This window comes from Larimichthys crocea, chromosome VIII (genome assembly GCF_000972845.2).
Source record: "Larimichthys crocea isolate SSNF chromosome VIII, L_crocea_2.0, whole genome shotgun sequence".
Lineage (NCBI taxonomy): Eukaryota > Metazoa > Chordata > Actinopteri > Sciaenidae > Larimichthys > Larimichthys crocea.
In genome coordinates, this window is record NC_040018.1 from 24,105,888 (window position 1) to 24,131,120 (window position 25,233).

The 25,233-nt window shown below is 40.6% G+C and overlaps 1 protein-coding gene and 1 long non-coding RNA gene across 5 annotated transcripts in view; one reads left to right on the forward strand and one right to left on the reverse strand.

The window, feature by feature from the left end:
- Nucleotides 1-16,264, forward strand: part of akap13 (A-kinase anchoring protein 13) — a 94,846-nt gene extending 78,582 nt beyond the window's left edge. For 2 of the 4 annotated variants that reach the window (XM_019258375.2, XM_027281711.1), the window contains exons 26-38: nt 879-1,127; nt 1,286-1,362; nt 2,732-2,913; nt 3,837-3,919; nt 4,023-4,211; nt 5,798-5,944; nt 7,352-7,425; nt 8,331-8,375; nt 10,157-10,207; nt 10,363-10,635; nt 11,696-11,878; nt 12,305-12,596; nt 13,489-16,264. In XM_019258375.2, the coding sequence (XP_019113920.2) occupies nt 879-1,127; nt 1,286-1,362; nt 2,732-2,913; nt 3,837-3,919; nt 4,023-4,211; nt 5,798-5,944; nt 7,352-7,425; nt 8,331-8,375; nt 10,157-10,207; nt 10,363-10,635; nt 11,696-11,878; nt 12,305-12,596; nt 13,489-13,541 (1,898 nt within the window). In that variant the 3' untranslated portion in view covers nt 13,542-16,264. The remainder of the gene's footprint in view (nt 1-878; nt 1,128-1,285; nt 1,363-2,731; nt 2,914-3,836; nt 3,920-4,022; nt 4,212-5,797; nt 5,945-7,351; nt 7,426-8,330; nt 8,376-10,156; nt 10,208-10,362; nt 10,636-11,695; nt 11,879-12,304; nt 12,597-13,488) is intronic. The other 2 variants (XM_027281712.1, XM_027281713.1) reach the window with 2 other exon arrangements.
- The window catches only part of LOC109138399 (uncharacterized), a 90,973-nt gene continuing 80,662 nt past the window's right edge, over nt 14,923-25,233 (reverse strand). The window contains exons 3-5 of the long non-coding RNA XR_003462785.1: nt 19,850-19,907; nt 18,097-18,164; nt 14,923-17,645 (exon numbers count right to left, since the gene is read on the reverse strand). This is a non-coding gene — a long non-coding RNA (uncharacterized LOC109138399). The remainder of the gene's footprint in view (nt 17,646-18,096; nt 18,165-19,849; nt 19,908-25,233) is intronic.

Sequence of the window (25,233 nt, forward strand, 5' to 3'; positions counted from 1 at the left end):
CCACATACAGTCCAGATGAAGCCGACTTTTAACCCTCCATACAATGTAATTCTAGCCTATATAGTGAGAAATCTGAAGAACTGAAATCAGTAGCATAGTTACTCATGTTTCTGCCCTTGTAATCACATGTACACTCTACATCCAAAAATCCTATTAAGATATGTTGAGTGAACCTCAGTTTCGGTGGCCAGAGTTACAAATGACTTGTACAGACGAATGGGCAGAGCAGTGTATATTTATGAAACGCAATAATCTTACTTGAGAAAAGTGCATGAAGAACTGTAGGGCCTTTCTCAAGAAGGAGGAATGTGCAAATGAGAATTCAAAAATGGGTAGGAGAAAAAGATTATGTCAAAAGTAGAGGCAACTCAACACAACATGAAAGACGTTCAGTGACTTTATAGAGGTTTCTGTGTCCAAACTCCACCAACTAAAACCATAAAAAGGCTTTCATTCCTTGCCGCAGTGGCATTTGCAATAAGAGGTTTCTGAGCGAGTGGAAATGCAGACACAGTTAAACACCAAAATGGGTACCAAATTTCACTGCACCTTCTGCTGCGCATAAACACCTCCTCATCTGCGGCACTGTACCCATCTGGTTCAAGTGTTAACTTGAAGCCATTAAATTACCAAATAGACTTGCCTTACAGTAATGTTTTTCGCTTGTTTTTGTGCTTCTTCTGTTTTTTTATTTGTTTATTTGTAGACAAATGAAACAAATTGATAGTGGGCTTTGATTATTATTATTATTATTATTATTATTATTATTATTATTATTATTAGGTATGGAGTTGGTCTGGTTTGAGTCAAACCTTCTTTTAATGCTAGACTGCTACACCATGGCCTATCTAACCTCTCTCATCACATGTTGAACGCAGAAAGCGAGGAAGACTACGAGGACCTGACAGACGCCGTTCGGCTCGTGAAAGAGGTGATCGCGGCGGTCGATAGCAAGGTGAACGAGCACGAGAAAAGACGTCGTCTGAAGGACTTTCACGGCCGCATGGACAGCAAGTCCATCATGATGATGAAGAGTGGTCAGATGTTCGCAAGGGAGGATCTGCTGAGGAGGCGACTGATTCACGACGGGGTGCTGCAGCTAAAGAACAGCCAGGGACGATTAAAGGGTGAGGAGACACTGACTCCTTTACTGCCCGTTCACTGACCACAAATTCTCTCTTCCTCTCTGCAAATATGTCAGATGTTGGAAATGTGAGAACATATGAATCAATTTTTAACTTTTCACTTATCTAACCACACTCCTCATCTTTTGGCTTTTCTCCAGATGTCCATGCTCTGCTACTATCAGACGTCTTTGTCTTCCTCCAAGAGAAAGACCAGAAATTTGTCTTCGCCATGCTGGTAGGATCCTGCTGTCATCTCTCTCTCTCTCTCTCTCTCTCTCTCTCTCTCTCTCTCTCTCCCTCCTTCCTTCTGCTGTTCCCTGCATTATTTTCCCCTCCATCCCTCCAGTAATAAAGATCTTATGAGTGTTGCCAGAGATGTTGTTGTCATATTTTCCTATCCCACAGTTGTTGCTGTTAGCATTAGCTGGCCTTCTTAGCTTTCCAATTGTGTGATATTGCCTGCCTCTAGCTACCTATGTAGCTGCACCTAATAAAGCCTGTTCTGGCCCTCGGCATCTAACCCAACTGTGATAAATCATATAGGTTTGAGTTGTTTTTTTCCATGTTTACAGGACTCTCAGTTTCATGGCATGCACACACACACACACACACACACACACACACACACACACACACACACACAGTAGGGGGAATAAAAACGGAGGCCTGTGGCATAATAATCACATCCATCATTAAAAAAGGCTTGGCGTGCTTCGGTTGAGGCTGTTGACATTAAAAAGAGGAATAACATGTGGTTTTTAATGGATGACAGCCATGTGAACCAGCTTCGAGTTTTGGGCAAAATAAGTTGCAGTTCAGAGTTCACCTGGGCGGATGATAGAAATGATTCCTGTGCAGCTAAACGTGGCTAATATGAGGCGCCAGGAGTCAGAGTTAGACAAATCAAGTGGGGTTTTTTTTAATACAAATTCCATGTTTTTGTGTCTAGAAGTGGAAGGATTTCTGCACAGAACCATGGCTGTGAATTCTTTCACAGTAAAGTCACGGTAGAAAGAGAGACTTAAATCTGAACCCATCCTTCAAACCTCAGACAAGAGACTGCAGGAAAAAACGTTGGGATGTGGTTACAGTTTCAGAGTTTTACTGCACAGAGCAGAAATGAAACAGTGGTTTGTGGTGTTTGAACACTTAACTGTGCTTGATAATGTTTGCAGCCTGAAGGATTTAAATACTGCTGAGGCTCTCAAAGTCAGCTGTCTCCAATGCGGATGATAACATTAACCAGAATCTCATTTTGTCTTCTTCTCTGCCCTTTATTCTTTTTCATCCCTCCTATAATCCTCTTTTTTTTTGTTACTGGCCTTCCTCATTTCTATCTCTCTATCTTCACTGCCTTTCCGTTCCCCTTCCTCCGTCCTTTCATAATTATCCTTCTGCTCTTCCTCTCCCCCTCCTGCTCTAACCCTCTAACCTTCTTCCTGCCTTTCCCATCCTCTCCCCATCTTCAACATTTGTCTTCCTTCCTCCTCCACTCTCCTCCTCGACCCTCCCACTGTCATCCTTTTTTTTAATATTCTCATTCTCCTCCCTTCATTCGCCTCCATCAATCCCTCCCCTCCTTTCTCAACCTCCTCTTCCTGTAGGACCAGCGCTCCACGGTCATCTCCCTCCAGAAGCTGATCGTTAGGGAGGTCGCTAATGAAGAGCGCGGCCTCTTCCTCATCACGGCAGGCATCGAGAAACCGGAGATGATGGAGGTCCTTGCAAACTCGAAGGACGAGCGCAACACCTGGATGCAGCTTATCCAAGAAGCCATGCAGTCCATGTAAGTGGGATTTATTTATGTGTTTATTTATTTATTGTTTTTGACTTAACAGCATTTGGGGCAATATGCCAATACTTGAATTTGGCACGTCATTTGACATGAATTTATTCTTTTTGTAGCCAGAGGTTTTTCCTCAGCATGTTATCCCAAACTAAACCTGCTCTTACTTGAACCTATAACCTCCACTGCAGAGCAAACTCTGCCCTCAGAGTGCTTTACATTCAGTATTGGCCTCTGAGGGTTCACCTCTGTGGTATGTCTATGTTGTAACCCAGGAGTTAGATCCAGCCCAGGTCGCTACATAGTAATAAATGGTAAGCTGTGACAGAGCACTTTGCTGTCAGGAGGATTAGCACTACTCTACCTGGGGATGGGATGTACTCAGGGACAGTCTAATGCTGGATTGGCTTCAAGGGCAGCTCACTATAAGCAGAGGATTATTCGACTGCAGCCAGCGGGAAGGAGAGAGATTTAGTACCCTCTCTCTCTCACTCTCTCTGTGTCTGACTTCTGTCAAAATACAAAATTGAGATCAGGCTATTGGCAGGAATGGAGGAGATAAAAACAAAAACAGTTTTATATTGATGTTCTGGCTGCCTTTTCCCACAATAAATATTAGAAACATTCCCTCAGGGTTGTCGAGAAGGTTAAAAGTGTCCTGTGGTGTCGGTGTCACACATGCACATACTGATTGGTTATGGATCGGGCTGAAGTAAATGATTATTCATCATTTATCATAATCCTTATTTGAAGAATTGTTTACTCTAAAAATGTCAGAAAACGTTGCGTGATTAATGATTCAGGAAATTATTCAATTATCAAAATCATTATTTTCTGTCGGGCAGCTAATTAAGTAATCAATTTCTTTGTCACCCCTTGTAGATTTAGAAATGTTGTATAAGATGGTTTGTATGTTTAAACAGGGAGAAGGATGAGGATGAAGGGATTCCCAGTGAGACGGAAGATGACAAGAGACAACTGGAGACCAAAGCCAAGGAGATGAGAGGTGAGAAAACACGTTTAGAGCGCTCATGTCACTGAGAGCAGGGACGTTTTCTCCCCCCTCCCCCTCTCCTCCCTGACTGTTCCTGTCTGTCTCTGCCGGTCAGATCTGTTGAAGCAGAAGGATACAGAGATCATGTCCCTGCTGGAGGAGAAGGTGCAGCTCTTCAGGGGGATGTGGGAAGGCCTAAACCCGAGTGAGGAGGGCAGTCGGCAGGTCGAGCCTTTCTTCCGGTCAGCCTGTAGCCTGGAGCCACCCAGGGGGGCCTCCGTGATGAAGGATGCCCTGCAGGAAGGTAAGGCAGAGAAATATTTCTCCTTTCACACATTTTTGAGTCTGTATGTAGAAAAAATCTGGATAGACTTGGGACAACCATCTGGAGGGTTAGACGACCACCCTTCTCTTGATCCTAAACAGAAATTGAACAATACACAAGAGCATGCAGTCTAACATCTATCTGATGAGCATGCACGTAAATAATTCACCTTTTCTGAGATACTTGAAAGGCCGTTGGTTTGGTAGTTGGATCTAAACAGAGCTTGAGAGAGCAGAACTAGAGGTTGTTTGTGGTTTGGGATGGTTAAGAGACACATTAATAGAGTCAGAGAGTGTTTTAGGATGTTCACTTACTTCTATTTGGTGCTATGGCAACCCCTATTCATCAGATCTATATGAGAAGAAAGCATCATGAACTGAGAATTGAACTGAAATAGATACTGTATATTGTGACGAAGAAAACAAGCGGATCTGAAACTTTGAACTTTGAGTGAAAATATAAAACTTTTGCAAAAGTATCTATGTAGCAGTTGTGTGTCAAAATGTATACTTGTATTTATTTTCTTTTATTCTGTTGAATAAAGAAACCTAATACCAGCAGGACAATTTAATTTGTTTCAATTTATTTTCAGATTCTGAAAGCTTTACCAGACAACATTTTTAGTCCTCTTCATTTCCTGGTCTTTAAGGAAGAATATACACAAAATATGAATGGCTGAAAAAGATGAAGACAAAGTAGCACTGTGATGATGTTGCATTTGCAGTGCAGTGTTATGTTATTTCTTTTGTATATTTGATGTACTGACAGCAGTAGGTGGTCTATGTACAATCTATTTACAATCTTGGTAATATACATTGACTGTAGTGGTCAGAGCTGTGAGCTATGTAGATACTTGAGAAGTTGTGCACAGATGCAGCCAGCCCTTAATGAGTTCTAAGTACTGCTGCAGGCAAAGTATTCCAAGAAAGGTGTTGTTAGACACAAAATCTAAGAAATTTGTTCTACAGTTTACAGGTTGTGTAACTGACATTCAGCTGCAATCTGTTTGCAGCTGTAACGCAGAGAGAAATGTGTGATGGGGAACTTTTAGAACGGTTTCCACTTTTTAAACTAACAGGGAAGGTTTAGCCACACTATTACAGAATATATTTTCACCTGCTCCTTTTAAAGCCTCGGGCAATAATTGTCCTTATTTGATATGTGAATTGGCAGCAGTAATGTCATTTCTTCTGCTTCTGAGGTTATCGTGTTGTACTGTGAATTCACATCCAGCAGCAACAGCTTTGTTTCTCCTCATTTTCACTGGAAAGGTCACAGTGCTACATTGTCTGTATACATATGTGAATACCAATAAGGTATGTGCCATACTGCAGTTTATATAATATCAGATGGTAAAAATATTTCAACTTTTAGTACAAGAGCTTTGCTGCTCAAACAGGTTGTCAATAGTTGCTTAGCAACAGGCGCCAATACCAGGTTGAAAGCAGAAGTGCCTGGTAGGATTCATGAGTGCAGAGCTCAACAGTAACACAGTTAGCCAGCGTAATTCACTTACTGACCTGCACATTGATGTTTGCTTGTGTGTGTGTGTGTGTGTGTGACAGTGGAGACGTTACAGGCACTGGTAAATGGCAGCCTGGGCGGAGCGATGGCCAGCATCCAGGAGGGAGGAGGCACGGGGCCGGTGTGTTTGCCCCGTCGGGCTGAGACCTTTGGAGGCTTCGACAGTCACCAAATGCACAGCAGTAAGAGTAAGTCTGCTGGAGCATGCTTGTTTCCCAGAGAGAGATTGTGCACGCTGGCCAAGAGGTCAGCCAGACTACATGTTTGAAGCTTGTAACAGTCAGAGGCACTGAACCCAGACCTGCTGGTGTGGATAACTACATCAATCGAGTCACTGAGACTGAATTGCAAATGTGATGTGACAGTGCTGAAAGCCCAGTCCAGATAAAATATTTCACCATTTCACCCTAAAATTGATTTTTAGTGTTCACATAACAGCAGGCACCACACCCAGCACTTCCCAAAATGCCCCTGTTTAGTGCTGTTAAATAAACATTTTAGACGGGAACTTGGACAGCAGAGCTGATGCTTCCGGAGGGGGATGTGGCCTCAGGCAATACCTCTGAACTGGTGGCTTGTGAGCTCCAAATGGGACTCTGCTGACAGTGTGGCAGATACTGAGCCATGAGAGGTTCAGACTTGTATATCAGTAGCAGCACCTGGAGAATTAATGTGGAAAAACGGCTCCACGGAATGTTTTATTGCTGTGATGTTCTGCTTATATTTACATTTTTTGCAGCGTCCCAACTTTTTTGGAGTCTGGGTTGCTCGGGTAGCTAGCTGCAGGTCGTTTCAGTGATTACGAACTCTGAAATGAAGATGACACGAAGCAGCTGATGGACAAGGAATTGGTTGTTGAAGGGATAAACCAGTGACTTTATGCTCTACTATTTAGCTGATAGAGATTCATACATTTAAAAAGACCTTAAATGATTAGTAAATTACCTTAATTGTTAACTAATAGATTAATCCACCTTATTAATATTAAAGATTTGGTGCTTTTCTTTGTCTCTTAGCTGATATTTTCATGAACATCAGAGCTGAACTCACAATCAATTTTTACCTATTCATGAGGTAAAACACTAATAAACGAAAAACTCATTTTCCCTGAGAACATATTTTATGTTTTGTTCTTGTGGCTTGGTGATGATCATGGTCCAGTTGTAATTGGAGACTGCAGTTCTTTCACTGCTTTATTGATCAGTATGTGACTGAACGTATGTCACCTTTTAACTATAACTATAACATTAAACCAAATTGATCTCGAGCCTCTTATATTCTTTTTGTTTAATTACTTTTCATACTGACCAGTGTTCATTATGCACGTTATTTCATGCCTATGAATTGTAGTGGACACCTGTCGACAGACATGAACAATAAGTGCAGAACAGAACAGACTTTTTATTGACCCAACTTTTATTAATCTTATTTTAAAGGGAAGTAAACATCCCTTTATGATACACGTGACAATATTAAAAGATGTTAAATGTTCCATATCAGTGTTCCTCTGTTCTCATGTCTTGCAGAAGATTTGAATGTGTTTTTTATTTGCTGCCTGACTCATTCTTGTCTCCTATGGCATCCCTTTATGTCAGGTGGAGACAGAGAAGAGAGCGAGGATACGGCAGGAGATCTGCGCAGGACAGAGTCCGACAGCGTTTTGAAAAAGGTCAGCATCTCAGCAGCCAATTATTCTTGACTTGGAAGCTGCTACGCCCCCATACCTTCGTGAATGAGAATGAGAACCTGAGGCCATGTGTGGGGGTGCATTTGTCCTCCAACAATACCATTAAGATGAATTTAGCTGCTTCTCTCCCTCCAGTGAATTAGCCTTGTGACTCTCTCTGCCAGGTCCCGTTGTTAATTGCAGCCATAAGTTGCATAAGAATTCACCAGTGGATGAAAATGAATGGGTGCTGCTATTGTAGCACTGCACTGTTCATATATCCAGCAGCTGGAATGCACATAATTGTTTCTTGAATGTTTTAGTGGAGCCAAGCTACTGTAGTAAGCTGCTTAACAAAAGCATTTTGTTAGTCTGAACCAACTTGACACCAGGCCACTTGTTAATTGTACCCGAATAAAAGAGCAGTACTTTTTATTCAGGTACAATTAACAAGTAAATTTTATTAACAATTCATCCTGGGCATAGGGCCACAGTTCAGCGCTGGTTCTGCAGGAGTGTTTGAGGAAGTCAGAATGATTACTTGAGAGACGATGCAGAGTTAATTCAAGCATTAGATTTTCTAATAAATTAGTTGTTTTTCTTTGTTAATGGATAGTATATTTTTGGGGGATCTTTAATATAACCATTGTTAACCCATATAACCATTTAAAATACAGTTACAAGACTGCTATATCACCGCATCAGCTTACATAATCATACCCAGATACAATTAGATTTTTACTGCACGCCCACACTATAATCACATTCACACTGCCATGTGCACTGTAGTGTGTGCCTGTTTACGTGCACATACTGCGCACACACACAATGAGACGCACTAGAAGTGAGTGTGTTACTGTGTTCTGACTGTACAGTACATCGTGTGCGTGTGTTTGTTTTGTGTGCAGGGAGGAAACGCCAACGTGCTGCTGCTGCTGAAGAGGAACAGTGAGGTAACGCTGACTTCCTGTCTCCACTCAATTAGAGCTGCTGTTTACATAGAAACTGTCAAAACTCTGTGTTACCATCATCGCTGTCCGCATTAATAAATAAGCTGAAACGGTGCTAACAGCAGTAGTCGCAGTACTCTAGATGTTTGTATTATCGCTATTACATTTAAAACATACTTAAAACACAGAGCCTGTAAAAGGAGGAAGCTGTTGTTTTTTTTTCTTCTTCTTTCGTCTGCTGCACAGCAGATCACGCCTAGAGTTCTTAAGCCAGATGCCTTTCTTGATACAGCCCTCCCCAATTGTGACCGTCATTTAGAAATGCACTTAGACAGGTGGGTTCTTGCCCAAAGACACTTAGGCGTAACGACATGATGATGAAAACCGCCAATCCTGCGACAAGAGACAATCTGTTCAACCACCTGAGCCACAGTCACCTCTGTAAAAAAAAAAAAAAAAAAAGACAGTTATTTAATAAAAAGAATTTTAAATGGAAAAAAAAAAGATTAAAATGAATTATGTATGAGATTGGAGCAAGCATCCCAAGCAGTGCAAGTACAGTAGTAATAAAATTCAGCAAGATAGAAAAATAAAGTCCAAAACTCACATTAATGCAGCAGAAATATACTAAAGACCCTCCAGAAGTGAATCGTTAAAACAAGATTAAAAGTCTACAGGCATGCTAACAGCTCTGTGAGGCCGTACAGGCACATCGGTAGTTTGAGCTAATATTTTGATGTTTATCCGGTTTATATCACATCATTCATTTTATTTCAGCATGTTTAAATGCTAATATTTGCTATTTAGCACTAAACACAAAGTACTGTACACGTGAGGAATATCATCAGTCCAATTCATTGACATGGTATCTGTGCAGTACTTTGGTGATAAACCAAATTAAATGAAAAGTGATCACCAAAGTTATTATAATTCATCCTCTGGGGGACATGGATGTCTGTTCAGCAGTTTGTGCCAGTCCATCTGGTAGCTGGTTGAGATATTTCACTCTCTCCATGTGCTAGAGGAAAAAATCAGGACCACCAAAGTCAGTTGGATTTATCCTCTGGGTACCAGTGATAAATGTGTTAAATTACATAACAATCCATCTGAAGCAGTCAGGAGATTTCACTGAGGATATTTCCATTCTGTTGCAAAAGCTGAGAAGTAGATAATGTGAAAAAGGTCTCCAAGTTCTCAACACTTCATACAGCACATTAAACATAACGGTGGTTGTATGGAGTTCTAAAAAGATGAATTTAAATACTTCTGTCAAGCATAGTTCTAGTTAACAATTCAACAGAAAATATGATTTGTTTAATCCTGCAAGAGATGCTGGTACTCTACAATCAATTTCTTAATCTCCTACCATTGGCATTACTTACGCAGACTATTATGCACACCATGTTGCAGTTTCCAGTGAACATTCATTAGAGCATTTTGTGTCTTAGTAAACATTGGTGGCTGCTGAAATTTCAGTGGCCTTGTCTCTTTGTCAGTGTTTTGAATGGAGAAAAGGTCACATCACTGTTAAAAGTAGTTCTAATGCCGGCTTAGTCCACTGCTTAATTCATATTACACGCAATCCACTGCTACTGCTTATTAAAATAAAAGGTCAGTGTTTAAAAGGAAGCAGTGCTACCATCCATGGTGATCTTTAACAAGCAAAGTCAAATGCAGCAAATGAGTAAGACAACATCAAACAGTTTTCCCCCCATACAGTAGAAGAAGCACAGCAACAGGATGTTTGGTTTTCCAGATGCTCAGTGATCTCTGTTTTCCAACAGCAGGTCCTCCACAGTGTCTCCAATCTGCACCTTCTGCTCAGCACTCTGCAGGTAAGATTGCTTCTATACAATGTATACATGTGCTCCAGATCAAAGTTGAAAGATGCAACTCTGTGAAGCTTTTTTTTTTGCTTTTATCGTGAACACCGCAAAATACAAAATGACCCAATCTATCTGTCCTGTGGCTCTGGTTGTGTCTGTTCCAGGCAGTGGTGGTCCAGCAGGACAGTTTCATAGAGGATCAGCGGCAGGCCCTGAGTGAGCGCTCCTCCTCCTGCACATCTTTATCGCGGCAGACCTCAAGGCCCAGCTCGCTGATTGAACAAGAAAAGCAGCGCAGCCTGGAGAAGCAGCGGCAGGAGCTAGCCTCCCTGCAGAGACAGCAGACAGCTCTTGCTGAGGAGAAGAGGAGAAGGGAGAAAGAATGGGAGCTGAGGGAACAGCATCTGACTGAGAGGGAGGGTCTGGTGCACATGCAGGTAACAATGCATCATTTTCTATGAGTTTTATGTATTAATAATAGTTTTCTAGGCAGCTATAATTCTGAATGTAACCCCTGTCGATTTTCTTTGAACAGTGGGTTGGTTTTTTACTGTGATAATTTACCTTGTACAGAAATGTTACCTTTCAAATTATAATGTAGTATCCTGCAGCGATTGCAGGCTGCCTTCAAAAAATTCCACAACTGTCTTTTAAAGTTTAGTTTTCAAGTAAAGCTGCAGGGTTAAATTAAAACTATGGAGGATGCAAAGACATCACAGTAGTAGCAGAAAGGATTTTCTTAAAGTCAGCTAGTTTTTGTGTTTTGCTTTTGAACTGGTGACTTGATTCACAGGACTTGTAAATGGTCAAACATCAAGAGCTTCTAGATTTCACCTCAACATTGACATTTTAACTACTTTCTGTTCTTGTTTTCTCATATTATGCCACTCTGATAAACATAAACCTACTGCAGTTACCTTGGCTCAATTGTCAGGCAGTCTCAATGACGAGAGGCAGACAGACTCACAACATTCTTACCTTTTAAACACAAAATGATGAATAAAGTCAAAAGAAAAAGACGAAAAAGAGAAGCAGTCTCTCTTTCTTGTTGTTTACCTTCAAAATGTTGACGGTAAAATCTGTCACAGACACTAAATTATTTGCTGAACATGGCCGAGGTCTAGCTCTTTCTTTTTCTAACTTTTCTTTTCCTGACTTACAGTTTAAAAGGTTGTGTTCACAAAGAGTTGATTTACTTTAAAAAAGGTGGATAAAAGGAGACATGATTTATTGCAAGGCATCAATAACGGATGATCCTTGACAAGCCTACATCCACGCAAAAACAGACAAGCAAGTGTTATCTGGTATTATCTAGTTTATTTATCCGAGAACATGAAACAGAAATATTATATATCTGCAAATTTCAGTCATTCAGTTTTCAGACTTGTAGTATCAGTCTATACAATAATGCAGTACTTTCCTTCCCAATATTTGAAAACACGAAATCTTTGTGCTGTAAAATTTCAATAAATCCAACAATGTCCCTCCGAACCACTGCAGGAGGAGGAGGTCCTGAGGCAGAACAAGGTACTTGAGGAGGAGAAGCGGGAGCTACAAAACAAGAAGGAGGAGTACCAGAGAGACCTGGAGAGGCTTAGAGATGCCCAGAGGAAGCTGGAGAGGGACAGAGAGGCCGTGCAGCGACAGCTCGACAAGATGGAGGAGATCCGTTTGGCTGAGGTGAGCAGAGACGCTTTAAAAATCATAACAACAATGATAACGTGATGTGTTGCTCCCTGCAGGGAAATTGTCTGCCTCCTTTGTTTTGCTCAATGACACTTCAGCGGGGTTATTGTGCATGCTTGCATTGGAGGCTTGAACCTGGGTCCTCTATGAAAGTGAATTCATAAAAGCTCTTGGCAACGTGTTAACGAGCAAACAGTGGCACATGCAACCCAAACAGCACAGTTGTATTTCCACACTTTTGTGCCAAATGTGTAGATAAGCGTGTTTCATTTTCCACCTTTAAGCTCTTTCCTGAAAACATTCATGATCATCTTTTATTCATGACAGACTTGCAAAATCATTTAAATATGCCTTTCATGCATATTCGCTCACTGATGTACATCCTCCTTACATTTTTATTTAATATTTTTTTATTTCCAGAGGACTCCCTCTACAACATCAGATGAATCCCAGTTCCCTGGGAGCTCACAGTCTCTGGAGCTGGATCCACTGGAGCTCTCCTCCTCTTCCACCCTGACAAGACAGCAGCCCCAGCGGTCTAAGCCCAAAGGAAAAGGCCTCAATCCTTTTACCTCATCTTCCACCAACCTCAAGGGCAGTGAAGCTAACAACCAGATCTCAAAGAGCCTGCTGCAGCTAGCCAAGAACAAAAACAAAGAGGGGAAGGAGAAGAAGAAGAAGAAGGGCAAGGGAGGGAGCGCGCAGACAGCAGGTGAACAGGGAGGGATGCGTTCATATTTAGTTTAATTGGTCAGACAAATTTAACCCGTGTTTCAGAATTTTACCCATCATATCTTCAACACTTTCAGAACAAGTACTCATCTTAGGCCTGTTCAGCTTGTCATGTGTGTTCAGTCTGTTTATGTATTTGAAAGAGGTTTCAGCTTGCATCACACCGCTATGTCTCCTTCATCTGGTAGCGAATGCAGCCACAGTCCACTGTGATGTACTTTCCCCCCCCCGGTCACTTATTGTACTATGCTGCAGTCTCTGCTGGGTCCTGTTGCCAGCCATTTTCATGTGCTGTGGAGTCCACAACTGTGTCCCACATATATACTAACCAGTGGACTGACAGTGCTGATTGAGGGGCAGGGGTTGGAAAAATAAAAAGGGCAGCAGCTAAGCGGTCAGCACCCAGAAAGTCATGATGCATTTCTGATGGAACCGCTTAGTCAGTGTTAGGGATAACGCCGTAATGAGCACATCATCACATTTTCTCCACTGGAAGGGCACCGTTAATGGCACATGTTTTATCTACCATAGAGGCATCCAAGAAGGCAGCATTTTTCGAAATACGGTTCCACCGGTGATAATACACTATGAAATGTACTAATCTTTGTAAGTATACTGATTATCTTAAACAAGTGTTGACTGACTGCAGTCAAACTCCCCGTCATTGTCAGTTTAACAAAAAAAAATGTAATAGTTAAGCAGCTTCCGTCAGCTCCTGAATGGATCTCAGCTGCGGCACAGTGCTAAGGTTTGATCAGTGTGAAGCACCCTGGAGAATGAACATTTACAACAAATCTGCAAGCAAAATCCTCTTACAGGAAGAATCCTCTCTTGTGATGATGACACTGACTCATCTCTTCTCCTCCCTCCAGATCCCCAGCACCTCCCAGAGCCTTCGCTGGATGGAGAGATCTTCTTCTGCTGAGAGAAGTGACTCTCTTTCCCCCTAATCATCATCATCATCACCATCAACAAAATCAACGTATCAAAGCGGTTCTGACATCCAGAGCAATGTGTTACTGCTAAGTAGTAATTCCTTCATCTACATGCGTAGTACTGCTCTTTAGCACCTTTTAATATCACCTTGAAAAGTAAATTTTCCACATCATGACATAGAGCAATGTAACTTAACATGTAAGAAAAGGAAAGGTCATTTTTCCTGCATTTTTAAATCAAATACCACTGCTTTTAGTTTCTGGAAAGTAAAACATTTTTAGGGATTCTGCTATGGAGTGCACGAAGACATGCACACTTACAGTACAAGAAAATAGGTGACACGGACTAGCAGTACATTTTTAGGTATCCAAAAACCGTCCTTTGGCTGTCTTCGCCATGGTTACATGACAGACGATTAATCTCTTCGTTTTGAATTTGTGATAGAGTATCAAACTGAAAGCATTTCACAGCAGATTGCCTCACAAGCTTTGCCAAGTATGTCACAGGCTTCACTGCCTTTCTGTTTCTGTGTTTGTTATGTCCCCAGCAGCCCCCTGTTCAACAGCCCGTCCTGTCATTAAGTTCCACACCAACAGGCTGTTGTGTTCATTTACAGAAGCCTTTTCTTTGTGACTGCACCCACACATACAGAGACGCAGACGTACCCAAATTCCACTCGGAAACAAATATGAATGTCACCAAGCTCCATGTGGCACTGGAGGCTCCTAATTATCCTGATTAATAATTAATAGAAAGCACAGAGGAGAGGCAGCCCAGTGTGTGTTTCATTCCCATGTGTATAGACATATTATAGCCATACATTTCTTTACTCGCTATTTGAAAAGCAGATATGAGTACGTCCACTCATTTTGTAAGTAAAATGTAATTGGCACAATACCTCCAGTAATCCTCTATAACGGCTTTATGTCATCAGTGTTCCTTGGCTGTCTTTTTATGTATTTGTTCTCCATTTTGAAGTGGAACTCTCTTCAGATGTGTGTGTCTATTTTATTTTCCAGACTCAACAGTAATGAATGGGCTGAGACATATCTCCCTGTGTCTAATGGCTCAATTCATATCCTTTAGTGTTTTTTAGAGCTTTAGGGGGATATTAGCTTGATCCTCGCTTTATCTGCCTGTCATTGGGCTTTTATTCATCATCCATCTGAGTGATGACAAGCGGGGCTTTCCTTCGTTTTTTTTAATTGCGTGTAACTCCACAGGTAGCATACTAATGGTTTGTCTGTTTAAAGAGTTCAGCTTTTTCTTTCAACCCTTCCTCTTTCAGTTTCAGACTCAGTAGATCCACACGGTTGATGGTTTTAGGAAATGGAGGCTGTTTTATTTATGGACAAAGCAGCTGCTTTAGAGAAAACGAGAAAGGACGGTAATTAAAAACACCAGAATGATGTTAGGTGTTCCTGTTTGAACGTTTAATGACTAAACCCGCTCAGCAGGTTCTGCCTGAGTCTCTGATAACTTCAAATTAATCAACACTCATCAGTGTTGTCAAGCACTTTGGTCCAAATATGTTGATGCATTTTTGAGTTATGAATCAAGGAGGTCTTTGTCTTCTGTGGAACTTTTTAATCGAGGGCACTGATGCTCATGAAAAGCAACAACGATCCAAAGTGTGGTAATGTGTTAAAGAACATAAAAGATGCTGCGGTTACATCTTGTTAGTGTTTAAAATGGAAATAAGGGGCTGGTAGCTTTTATGTAATGTTTCCAAGGTGACCTGTCTTAATTTCTAAGCCTGTGTTTTAGCCCCACTTAGCCCAGATTGAGGGCTACACAACTACCTGCTGGACAGGTAGGAAGTACAAAGAAACAACCCTTTTGAGTGAATTACAGAGCAGCGCCACAGAACTGCTTTCTTGCTGCCTCTTTTGTCTCATCTTTAAGTGCTTGTTTGTTAACTTGCCGTTTGTGTTGAGGATTTGACTTCATGTCCAGACTGGTTTATTATAGTGTGTCTTCCTAGAAGCTCACAGGGCCAGCCAATTAGTTGCTTCATGTCTTTTGTTTATGGATTTGGTGTAATCCTGTCAAAGAAACAGAGGAATGGGCTTTGACCACTAGGGAGCGCTGCACCTATGACTAAATTAGTTCCCTCTCCCACAACAACAACCAGAAAGTATGAAACAATTTTTTTTTTTGTCATTTCTTTTTTTTATATACTCTCCCTGCTGAGAAAAATTGACATATTTTTTCTCAGCAGGTCGTTGCTGTACAGAGATAATGTGATGAGCGTGGGCTTTCACACTCTGTGACATTTTCCCCACGGCATTTGTAATTGACGCAGGAAACAAATAAGTTGTCAGAGATTGTAATTGGTTATTCAGTGAAACCAGTCAGCAGCAACTTTAATATGAAAAAAGACGGTCTAATGGTTGGAGGGAGCGACCAGGCAGAACCGCAAACCTCTCTCTGTAAGGGACAATCAGCAGACGCGAGTCAGGAAAATGAACTCCTTCCCCGATGATGATAGGCCTGTCCATGAGACGAGTGTGTCCATCAGGTGAACCCTGCGTAGCCTTAAATCTTAATGATAAAATGCACTAGAGTAGAACCCAGCATCTTCTCAGGAGAGAGAGAGGAGAGCTTTTATACCTCTGCTTTGAAACGAAGGAAATGTTTGTACTATAAAAGTGGTACAGGGTTGTTTCATTCCCAACAATGTAAAAAAAAAAAAAAAAAAAAAAAAAAAGGGCAAAGACAAATGTGTAAATATGATTTATGTATAAAACAAATCAAATGTAAAAAATTGTTTCGTTGGTGATTTATTGCAACATTTTGTAAGAATGTTTTATTTATGTTTTATTCTCACCCCCGTGGTGATGTAAAGTCAAATTTCTCTCATAATAAAAAAAAATCATAATGGACATTTTGAGTGGTGGTTCTCATGGTTTTTCTGCTAAATATGTATTTGTGTTATATTACAATTAGTACATCATCATGCTTGACAAGGCAGTTACATTCTCCATGCATGCATGGATCAGTACAAGAGTTATGCAATTTCTGTGCAACTTTTTGGAAACGATATTTGTTTCAAACAGATATTTGTTCATGATGCAACGTCCAAATGATTAGTGCATGGCCTGTTTGAGGGTCTATGACTCCCTATTTATTGTCATCTCTCTGCATTATGTACAGTATTCCTGTGCTGGAATATTACATGGCTCCATGTTCGCTATGTGGTGATTGGATTTAACACAAACCACCTGTAAGTATTCATCTTCCTTGGAGGTTTTTCATGTTTCCGTCTATTCCAAATCTACAGATAAACAATCTGGACGTGCTTTGATAACTGCATAACCACACGACATCCCCCCTCGTTACCGCTTCTCTGCTTTCATTTGTCTTACATATGTAAGTCAATTTAATGTGACACTGATGAACAGAGAAAGGCCCTTTTAAACTCAGTCAAATCAGCTTTGCACATATGGACAAAGCTGCTCCAGCTTGTATGTGGATCACGGATGAGTCAAGTGCAGTTACAAACCAGATTGAGATCTGAACTCTGACTCGGCCATTTCAGTAAATCAAGATGTTTTTGTAGGAATATTTATGATACAAGCAACAGAATACAAACTAATGTGATGATGCTAAAATCGAGCCACATGATCTGGTAACAAAGCAGGATCCATGTAAAGACCCTCATAATAAGCTGCGATTCTGTGCAACTAAAATTACCACAAACCGATTGCTACACAGTGAACTTGGGGTTTAGTTTAGCCCCTAAGGGTCTGGGCCCATATGGTAATTACGCCTTTGATTATAGTGCAATTTTACTTTGGGTGTTTCCTCTATCCTCAGTTCTGATATGCAGTTCTAATCCTAATTAAAGCAATGAAACACCTTCTTGGGGTTTTTTGGCTGTTTTATTACAATAAAAAAACGTTATTCTCATTAATCCACTTGCTTTGTTTCATAGGCAATTCAACCACTACCACTACATTCTGTTAATGGTTTGATTTTCTGTTTCCATTAGCTGTGGTACTGCTGTTTGAGCACCGCCGCCAGAGGAAAAAGCTGACAACGATCTTGATGGATTGACAGCGGTGCTGGCACACAGCAGCACTCCCACCTCCTGATAAATAAAGAACCAGCTGCTTTAATCTCTCCACGCTGCAGACAGTGTTTTGCCTGCTCAACCCTACAGTGTTTTGCCTCTGGAAACCTCAACTGTGAGGATTTCTCAACAGTTTTTTTTCTTTTCTTAACTGTTCAATGATCTTGTACGTCATGCCAGGTTAGTCACCATCCCATTTCTTTCCATGTCACCCCAGCTGTAACATATTGATTTAAGCATGTCGTCTCTTTACAGTCCCTTTCTAACTATTTCTCCCTTCTGCTTATTCAACATATAAACCCCAGAGACAAACATCAGTTGATAAAACCAAACAGAAAGTTAGGTAGCTTGATGTGTTACATTTTGTTTATCAGGGCAAAACACTGTAGGTGTTATCCCGTCTCTTTTTACATTATTCCCCCCAAAAAAACGCAAATACAATGACAGAAAGCTAGATAGCCAAATCTACCTCTGGTTGTCATGGTGATGGGGATAGCGAGGGACGTGGGACCGCTGTTGCAAAGTGGAAAGTGAAGACTGAGAGGGAAAGAGAGGGGAAATAAAATCATGACTATATAATTATTCCAAATTAAAATCCCATCATATCTTAGAAGAAGAAAAACAGACAATTGCAAACACGTCTGTAAAGCTTGAATGAATAATTACAAACAGTTGAGGATTCAAACACTCTGATTGATTAATTATCCGCACAGATGAGATAAATTTGACATTGTTGAACTAATTATTGTCATATCACGATCGACTAAGTCTGTCTAATTGATAGGTTTAAACAGAGCTGATAGTGAAGCAGCCCTAAAGCAGTCAACTTCATCAAAGCACTTTGCAATACACCGATTCATCATTGCAAAAGCCACAGTTCTTCTTAGAGGTGGTCTCTCGGTAGCTTATTACACTCACAGGGACAGGGATCATAGAAATTGGCCCAGTATTCACAAGGAATTTGAATAAACTAAACTGTTGTGTACATACAGATATGTGATGTAGGATAAAGATTAGGACCATCACCAGTTCATCACTTTGATTCACATTAAAGAAGAAGTACTCAGTTCCCTTACTTAAGTGAAAGTAGAAATATCACAATGTAAAAATACCAAATAACTTTTTAACTAAAAGTTCTGCATATAAAAGTTTTAACAGATTTTTGGCCACTTGGGGGCAGCAAAAACAAGCTGTAAACACATCAAACATATTATCATCGTTTAAGTTTGTTTAGATGTGGAGATTACAAATGTGGAGCAACATTATCAATACTTTGGAGTATGTCTTTCTGAGCACCTGATGAATGTAAGTCCAATATTTTTCTGTCTTTTGGTTTCTGAGAGAATTTTCTTTCTCCTCAGCTGCTAAATGCTCGAGTTAACTTTATTTGTCATTTGGTGCTGGACAAGTTGTTGTTTGTTTTTGCTGAAAACATCTGTCTGCTGCATCTGGAAACCACATTGATGAGCGTGGTGGGGCTGAAATGAAATATTTACAGCCATAAAACTGTCAGGTTATTAATCTCTGTGGGTGCACTACTGTTACCATAAACATATGGTATTTTTTCCACGCTTAGATTCTGATAATATCATTGTGATGACATCACATTGATATGCATGATTCAAATGCATGTTATTGCATATTAGTTATGAATTGTGTACATTACAAAGTGGTATTTATAAGTAATAGCTGGTCCCTTCTAGTACCACTCTGGCTTGGCCCAATTTGTCCTAGTTTGTGTTTTGGCCTACAATAATCTGGCTTTTTTTTTTTTTGGCATCCTATGATAAGTTATTGCCATCTTGTTTTTGGTAAAGTTTAGTGTCCAGGGACTTTTTTTTATCCACCTGAGGTCAAAACGCGCATGTAAAAACTTGACCATTATTTTCATGGTCTGGGGTAGATGCTCTGGGCTGTGACACACCAGCTCCTGTTCAAGACTACAGACAGACAGATATAAAAACCTATAAACACGCTGTGCTGGTTTTATGACATGTGTGGCAACAGTTTTTGTTGCCGATATAAAAAGAACAGAAAAGGGAAATCTGTCTCTATTGTTGTCATTTTGGTAGTTAAAAAATGTGATCGGGAAATGGTGGAGGAGCTTCTTTTAATATTACTGGCTTAGGTCAGTGTGATATTAAAGTAAGCAAACTTTCTGAGCTACAGGGCTAGTCTAATTTCCTCACAAGCCCCCATTTTCTCAAGGTTTTAACACTTACCTGAAAAAGGTGTCATGTGTTGACATTGGGTATAAGTGGCTTCGGCCTCTTCATGACCCTGAATAGGAATAAGAGTGTACAGAACGTGAATAATGAATAATAGCAGCTGAGTAAGCTCCTTCACCTCACACATTGATTTCTTTTTAGGAGTCATAAGATGAAAAGTTCAAAAACAAAGAGGAGTAGTTGAGGATCAGCAACTGAGCCCATATAAAGTAACTGTGGCACAGCCGCAATGAACTGGAGTACATTCTCCCAGCGGATATTTACAGAATGCTGAGTAGATATTATTCTAGTCCTCCTGGAGGTTTAAAGGAAATCACGGCTGTGAGCAGTATCTATACCACAGTGGGGAGAGCGCTTATGGCTGCAGCGGGGATGGAGGGCGGGGAGAGATGATGCCAGGTCCTCCATCTTGCTCAGAGATGTGAGGATGATTTAGGAGGCCTGTCTTGGCCAGGGTGTCGAGAGAGGGAGCGGGGCCGAGCAATCCTATTACTCCTCAATGACCCTGCCTTAATGCACACACAAATACACACACACTTTTCTAGTGCCTAGAAGGCTCGCGTAATGTTCAGGAAGCCACCGCCACACTTAAAGACCACACTGTAGTCAGAAAATAGCTGGCAAGGTACAAAGTACAAATCTGAATACAAGGACTCACAACACAACATTAAATACGGTCCGTGAATGGCATTGTTAAGAAACTCTCTTGTTCTGCTTGCTGATGTCAATCGAAGTTATTGCACTAAGGTTTGTAGTAAATGAAACTGATACTTTTTTTCAGCATGCAGACTGAAATATCTCAAACACTATTTTGATACTTGGTACAGATATCTGTGGTGTTCAGAGGATGTACTCTACTCATTTTGGTGATCCACTGGCTTTTTCTGTATAAGCACAACAAAGGTTGACATTTGTGGTCTTGAGTGACATGTCACATCAGCTATTGGATAAATTACCATTACATTTGATAAAGACATCCATGTCCCTCTCATGATAAATTGCTGTTCTCGCTCTTTTTTTTTGTTTTTGTCTGGCATCGTAATCAGGTCAAAATTTAAATTCCTCCAGTACTCTCCTATCAGCCTGAGTTGTGCTTTGCGTTTCGTGCTAATTCGCATGCAAACACACACAAGATGGTTACGTTAGCTTTATCTCAAAGCACCACTGTGCCAGTCTGCAGCCTCACAGAGCTGCTAACGTGGTTCTAAAACCCCATCCCGACGGAATTAATATTACATAGGTTGATGGGTAATAAAATACCCTCCCTCCTCCACCATTATCGAAATCATTCCACGGGGAGGTTTAGCCACTGGGTATTAATGGGCTGGTTCTGTAACAGACAATGATATGCTGCAGAAAACCATGTGACCTTGGGTTATCATTTTTAATATAAGCAGTAATTTAATTATTAACACAAACAGTTGCATAGCGCTTACATCACCCGTGATATGACATTGCAAGAGCCCGTTTGAAGGATCTTTGCATTCGTAGTGTTCATCTTCACTTTTTCCTTTACTGTATGAGTTGACTGATGTTAACAAGTTAGCAGGTTAGGTTAAAGTCCTTTTCTGTTCTGTGAACTTAGCGGATGAAACTCTGGAAAACAGTTCTGTGTGTAAAGAGTCAGAGGTACTGCAGTAATGTAATGCATCTCTTCAATTATGGCAGGGACAGCAAGTTAACAAAAAAGGACATAATGTATTGGGGCTGTAATTATTACCGGGGTGAGGGTGAAAATATGTGTTCACATGCAAATCACTGGTCGGGGTAGGTGATAATGAAATAACCTCTCTCCTCTTCTGTGAGCCAGGCTTCAGTGTTGTTTAAAAATTTAACTTTATGATACAATTAAGTGAATTTTGTCAAAGTTTCTTTTCCAAAATTTACCACCCTATTCATTTTTCATGACAGGAGAAATGTTGAAATCCACCACTTAGAAATAAGCCGTGCATAAAGAGCAAATGGAAATTATTAAGATAGGAAATATATTATGTAATCGGGGCTCGTCTGCAAAGTATGGTGGGTAATATGTGCTGGTGTTTTCACTTCATAAATTACAGACATGGCAGATATGATTGAAAAAGTAAAGTCACTGTTAATCTCTACAATTATTATAAATCCCTTTATGTGTCCAAGCGGCATTAATCTTGTGCAAATAGGACTTCAGTATCTCTTCACTAACTCCTGTAAATGCACATACTGAGCTGACCCCACTCAGATATTACATTACATTGAACCTCATTAAATCACAGATTCTGGACAGACTTCCATTATCAGTAATAGTGGGTTCTTTGATTTGGCTACTTTTCATAGGATAATATAGAGTTTAATACTTCAATGAGCCTTTTTGATTAAAATGCCGTACGTTTTCTCTGGTGGTTTAATGTGGATTACATATAGATGTCCATATCCGGCTAAGAATTTACCATATTTGCTGTCACTTTTTACTATAAAAAGGGTGAGGAAAAAAAATCTACCCATGATTCAGCAGTTGGAGGTCTAAAATGGTAAACTGGAGCACTGTCACATACTCATGGGAACCACCCCCACCCCCACCCCCAGACATTTAGCAGACACTCACCTAAAGTAGGCTAAACTAAAATATATACACAAAGTCTCACAGGCTCATACATAAACATAAAAATGTGCAGACGCACAGACGTATACGCTTTCAGAACGTCATGGGATCTCCTGTTTGCTCGCCGGTGTAGCCTGTTGCCAGGGTAACGATCAGCCTGTCTCATTTAAAGAAGGTCTTGATGACCTCAGCGCTGTTTATTGAGCTGTGATCAACATGTTCGTCTGTGTCACCTCGACTCTCCACAGGCTTCAGCAGACATAGTGGCCAGGAAAGAAAACCATTGATGCTCTTTTCACTGTCAAAATGTACCAAGACAGAGACAACATACAGGTGTATTCATATTCTTCATGAGTAGAACACAGAGAAAATAATTTGGAAGCAAATAACCTCCAGAAATATTTTGAATACTTTATGGTGAAATTTAAATACAACTGTAACACAGAACAGAAACCAATTTGAATTCGTGCAGTCTCACAGTCTTTATTTTCAAGAGCTGAGCTTGAATATTCAGCACAACCAAGAAAAAGCCATCAAGCCTGAATTGAACTGAATGTTTTTAAGTACTCACTGACTTATGAGATTTAAATCTTCATGGACATTATTTCCTTCACAGACTTCCAAGTTGTCCTATTTTCTCCTACATTTACCGACACAATCAATGTCATAGTAACCACTTGTGAAGCTGCACTGGTGCTACTGATGGTGACCTACCCTGATCAAGGACACGCAAAGAGAAGTTGCTCAGGGAGGACGAGAGTTTAAGGGAAAGTCATTGCCTTCAATGCTAACTGCACAAAAGACCCGCAGCAGAAGAATTTCAAGATAAATAGTCCTATATGAAGTCTGTAAACACATTTTGTGAAGACAAACTGATTAAACCTTTTTTTAAAACATCTGTTTGGTGGATCGCATCCTTCAAACTGAAGTTGACAAAAGTGCAGAAGCCTTCACCCCTGAGACATTTATCCTGATATGATTGGCAAGATGGAGGAAATGTCAGCCAGCTTCTCAAAGGGCAGCGATGAGTTCTCTCCCTTGATCTTTATTATATTCTCCACCATCTCTAACTTGTCTCACTTTAATGGCAGGGGTGGATAGTAACAGTAATGTTGAGCCTTGGAAACTACTGTGAAACAGACAACTTATGTTCATGCACAGTTGGAACAAGGGCATAATTTACACGCTGCTCAGAGCGTCATTCTAAGGTGAATCATCAGTATAATGATGGAACCCAAACACCAACACATTCCCTGTAAAATGATTGTTTCCCCATGACACACTGTGCCTGATATGCATTCATCTCTTGTAGCATACTTTACATTTTCTTGGCACTCCTTTAGACATGCATATTAGTTACAATATGTCCAGCTTTTTGGCACAGGGTGCAATGCTCAGCGTTGTTACAGATGGGCCAGAAAGCTCCAGGTGGTCTGAACCTGCCTATAGATGCAGTGCAGCCCAGCAAAGAAACTTATTTATACTGTACAACTGTAAGACTGTATTTATAAATGCATTCAGAGTGAGGCTGTCATTTTAGAAAGAGATGGTAACTATATCTTACAAAACAACACACCTCTTTTCAATTCAAACCACTCAGATGGTTTTACTATTGACCAGCATGGTGGCTGCTGTTAGCAAACTTTAGATAGATGACTCTTCTCTGACTGTGATGCTGTTACAGTGCACTACTTTTGAATTCATTCAGATCATCTAATGATGACTCTAGGCTCGTGAGATGAAGCCAAAAGCCGCTCATATGCATTTAATGCACTAGCTATAGCATCTTTATGAAAATTTCCATGACTGCCAAGATAAACTGGCTCCATGCGTTAACAAATGTACCAATGTTTAGCCTTCCCAAACCTGTGTCCCTTCAGTAATTAGTGTGATATCTTTTTACATTCACCACCTAATACAACAGTCAAGCTAGGACTCGCAGCTCCCAGTAGCAGGACTTAGAAGTTGGCTCATTTTGCCATTAAATGGAGCTAACAAGGTCCACTGGGATCGAGCCGACACAGCAATTGATGTCAGTTTAGAATAGTTAAAGAGGGCTGATAATGCTCGCAGGAATGTCCCAGTGGCCCAGTGCTCTTGTTTTTCCACACTGGAGCTGATAGGAGCAGAACTGGACTCCACAGACCCATGAGCTTTCTCTTCGACTCTTAAAAGCAATGGCTTTTAATGGCCTTAAAATCCTAAAATCGTTAACCACTTCATCTGCTAATAGATTCTCTTTGAAGCCTGCTTCTTAGTTTACAAGGAGACAGTCCATTGGTGCAAGTTATTGTCTTGGTAATCAGTATGCTTGCTGAGTGTTTGATTTAACCAAACGATTAACTAAGTAATGGTTAGCCTGTAGTTTCGACTGTTTGAAGTTACTGCAGTACATTATCGGAAAACACAGAGATGTTAAAACCCAAAGTCTGTCTCTTCCTTTTCTCTTTCTCGCTGTCTCTTTGAGCTTGTTCCATAGTAAAAAAAAAAAAAATGCACATGATTACACTTAATTCAGAGTTTTGATGTAGGGAAGTTCCTTGAAGCCACAATCCTCCGGGCACACACAGACATGAACGTGCATTTGTCAGGGCTCATTGCTAGGGAAATGGGTCAGTAGCAGTTTAATTGAGTTCAGTGAACGGGAGGTGGTGGTGCCTGGCAGGTGGTGGTAGGGATATAGAATAAAATATCTTTAAAAATACTTTCTTTCTTTCACAGTTTAATATTCAGGTGATCCTGGTCTTGAGTTAACATAGAGTCATTCTGGGCAGAAAAAAGGCAAACTGCAGCAGCGGTT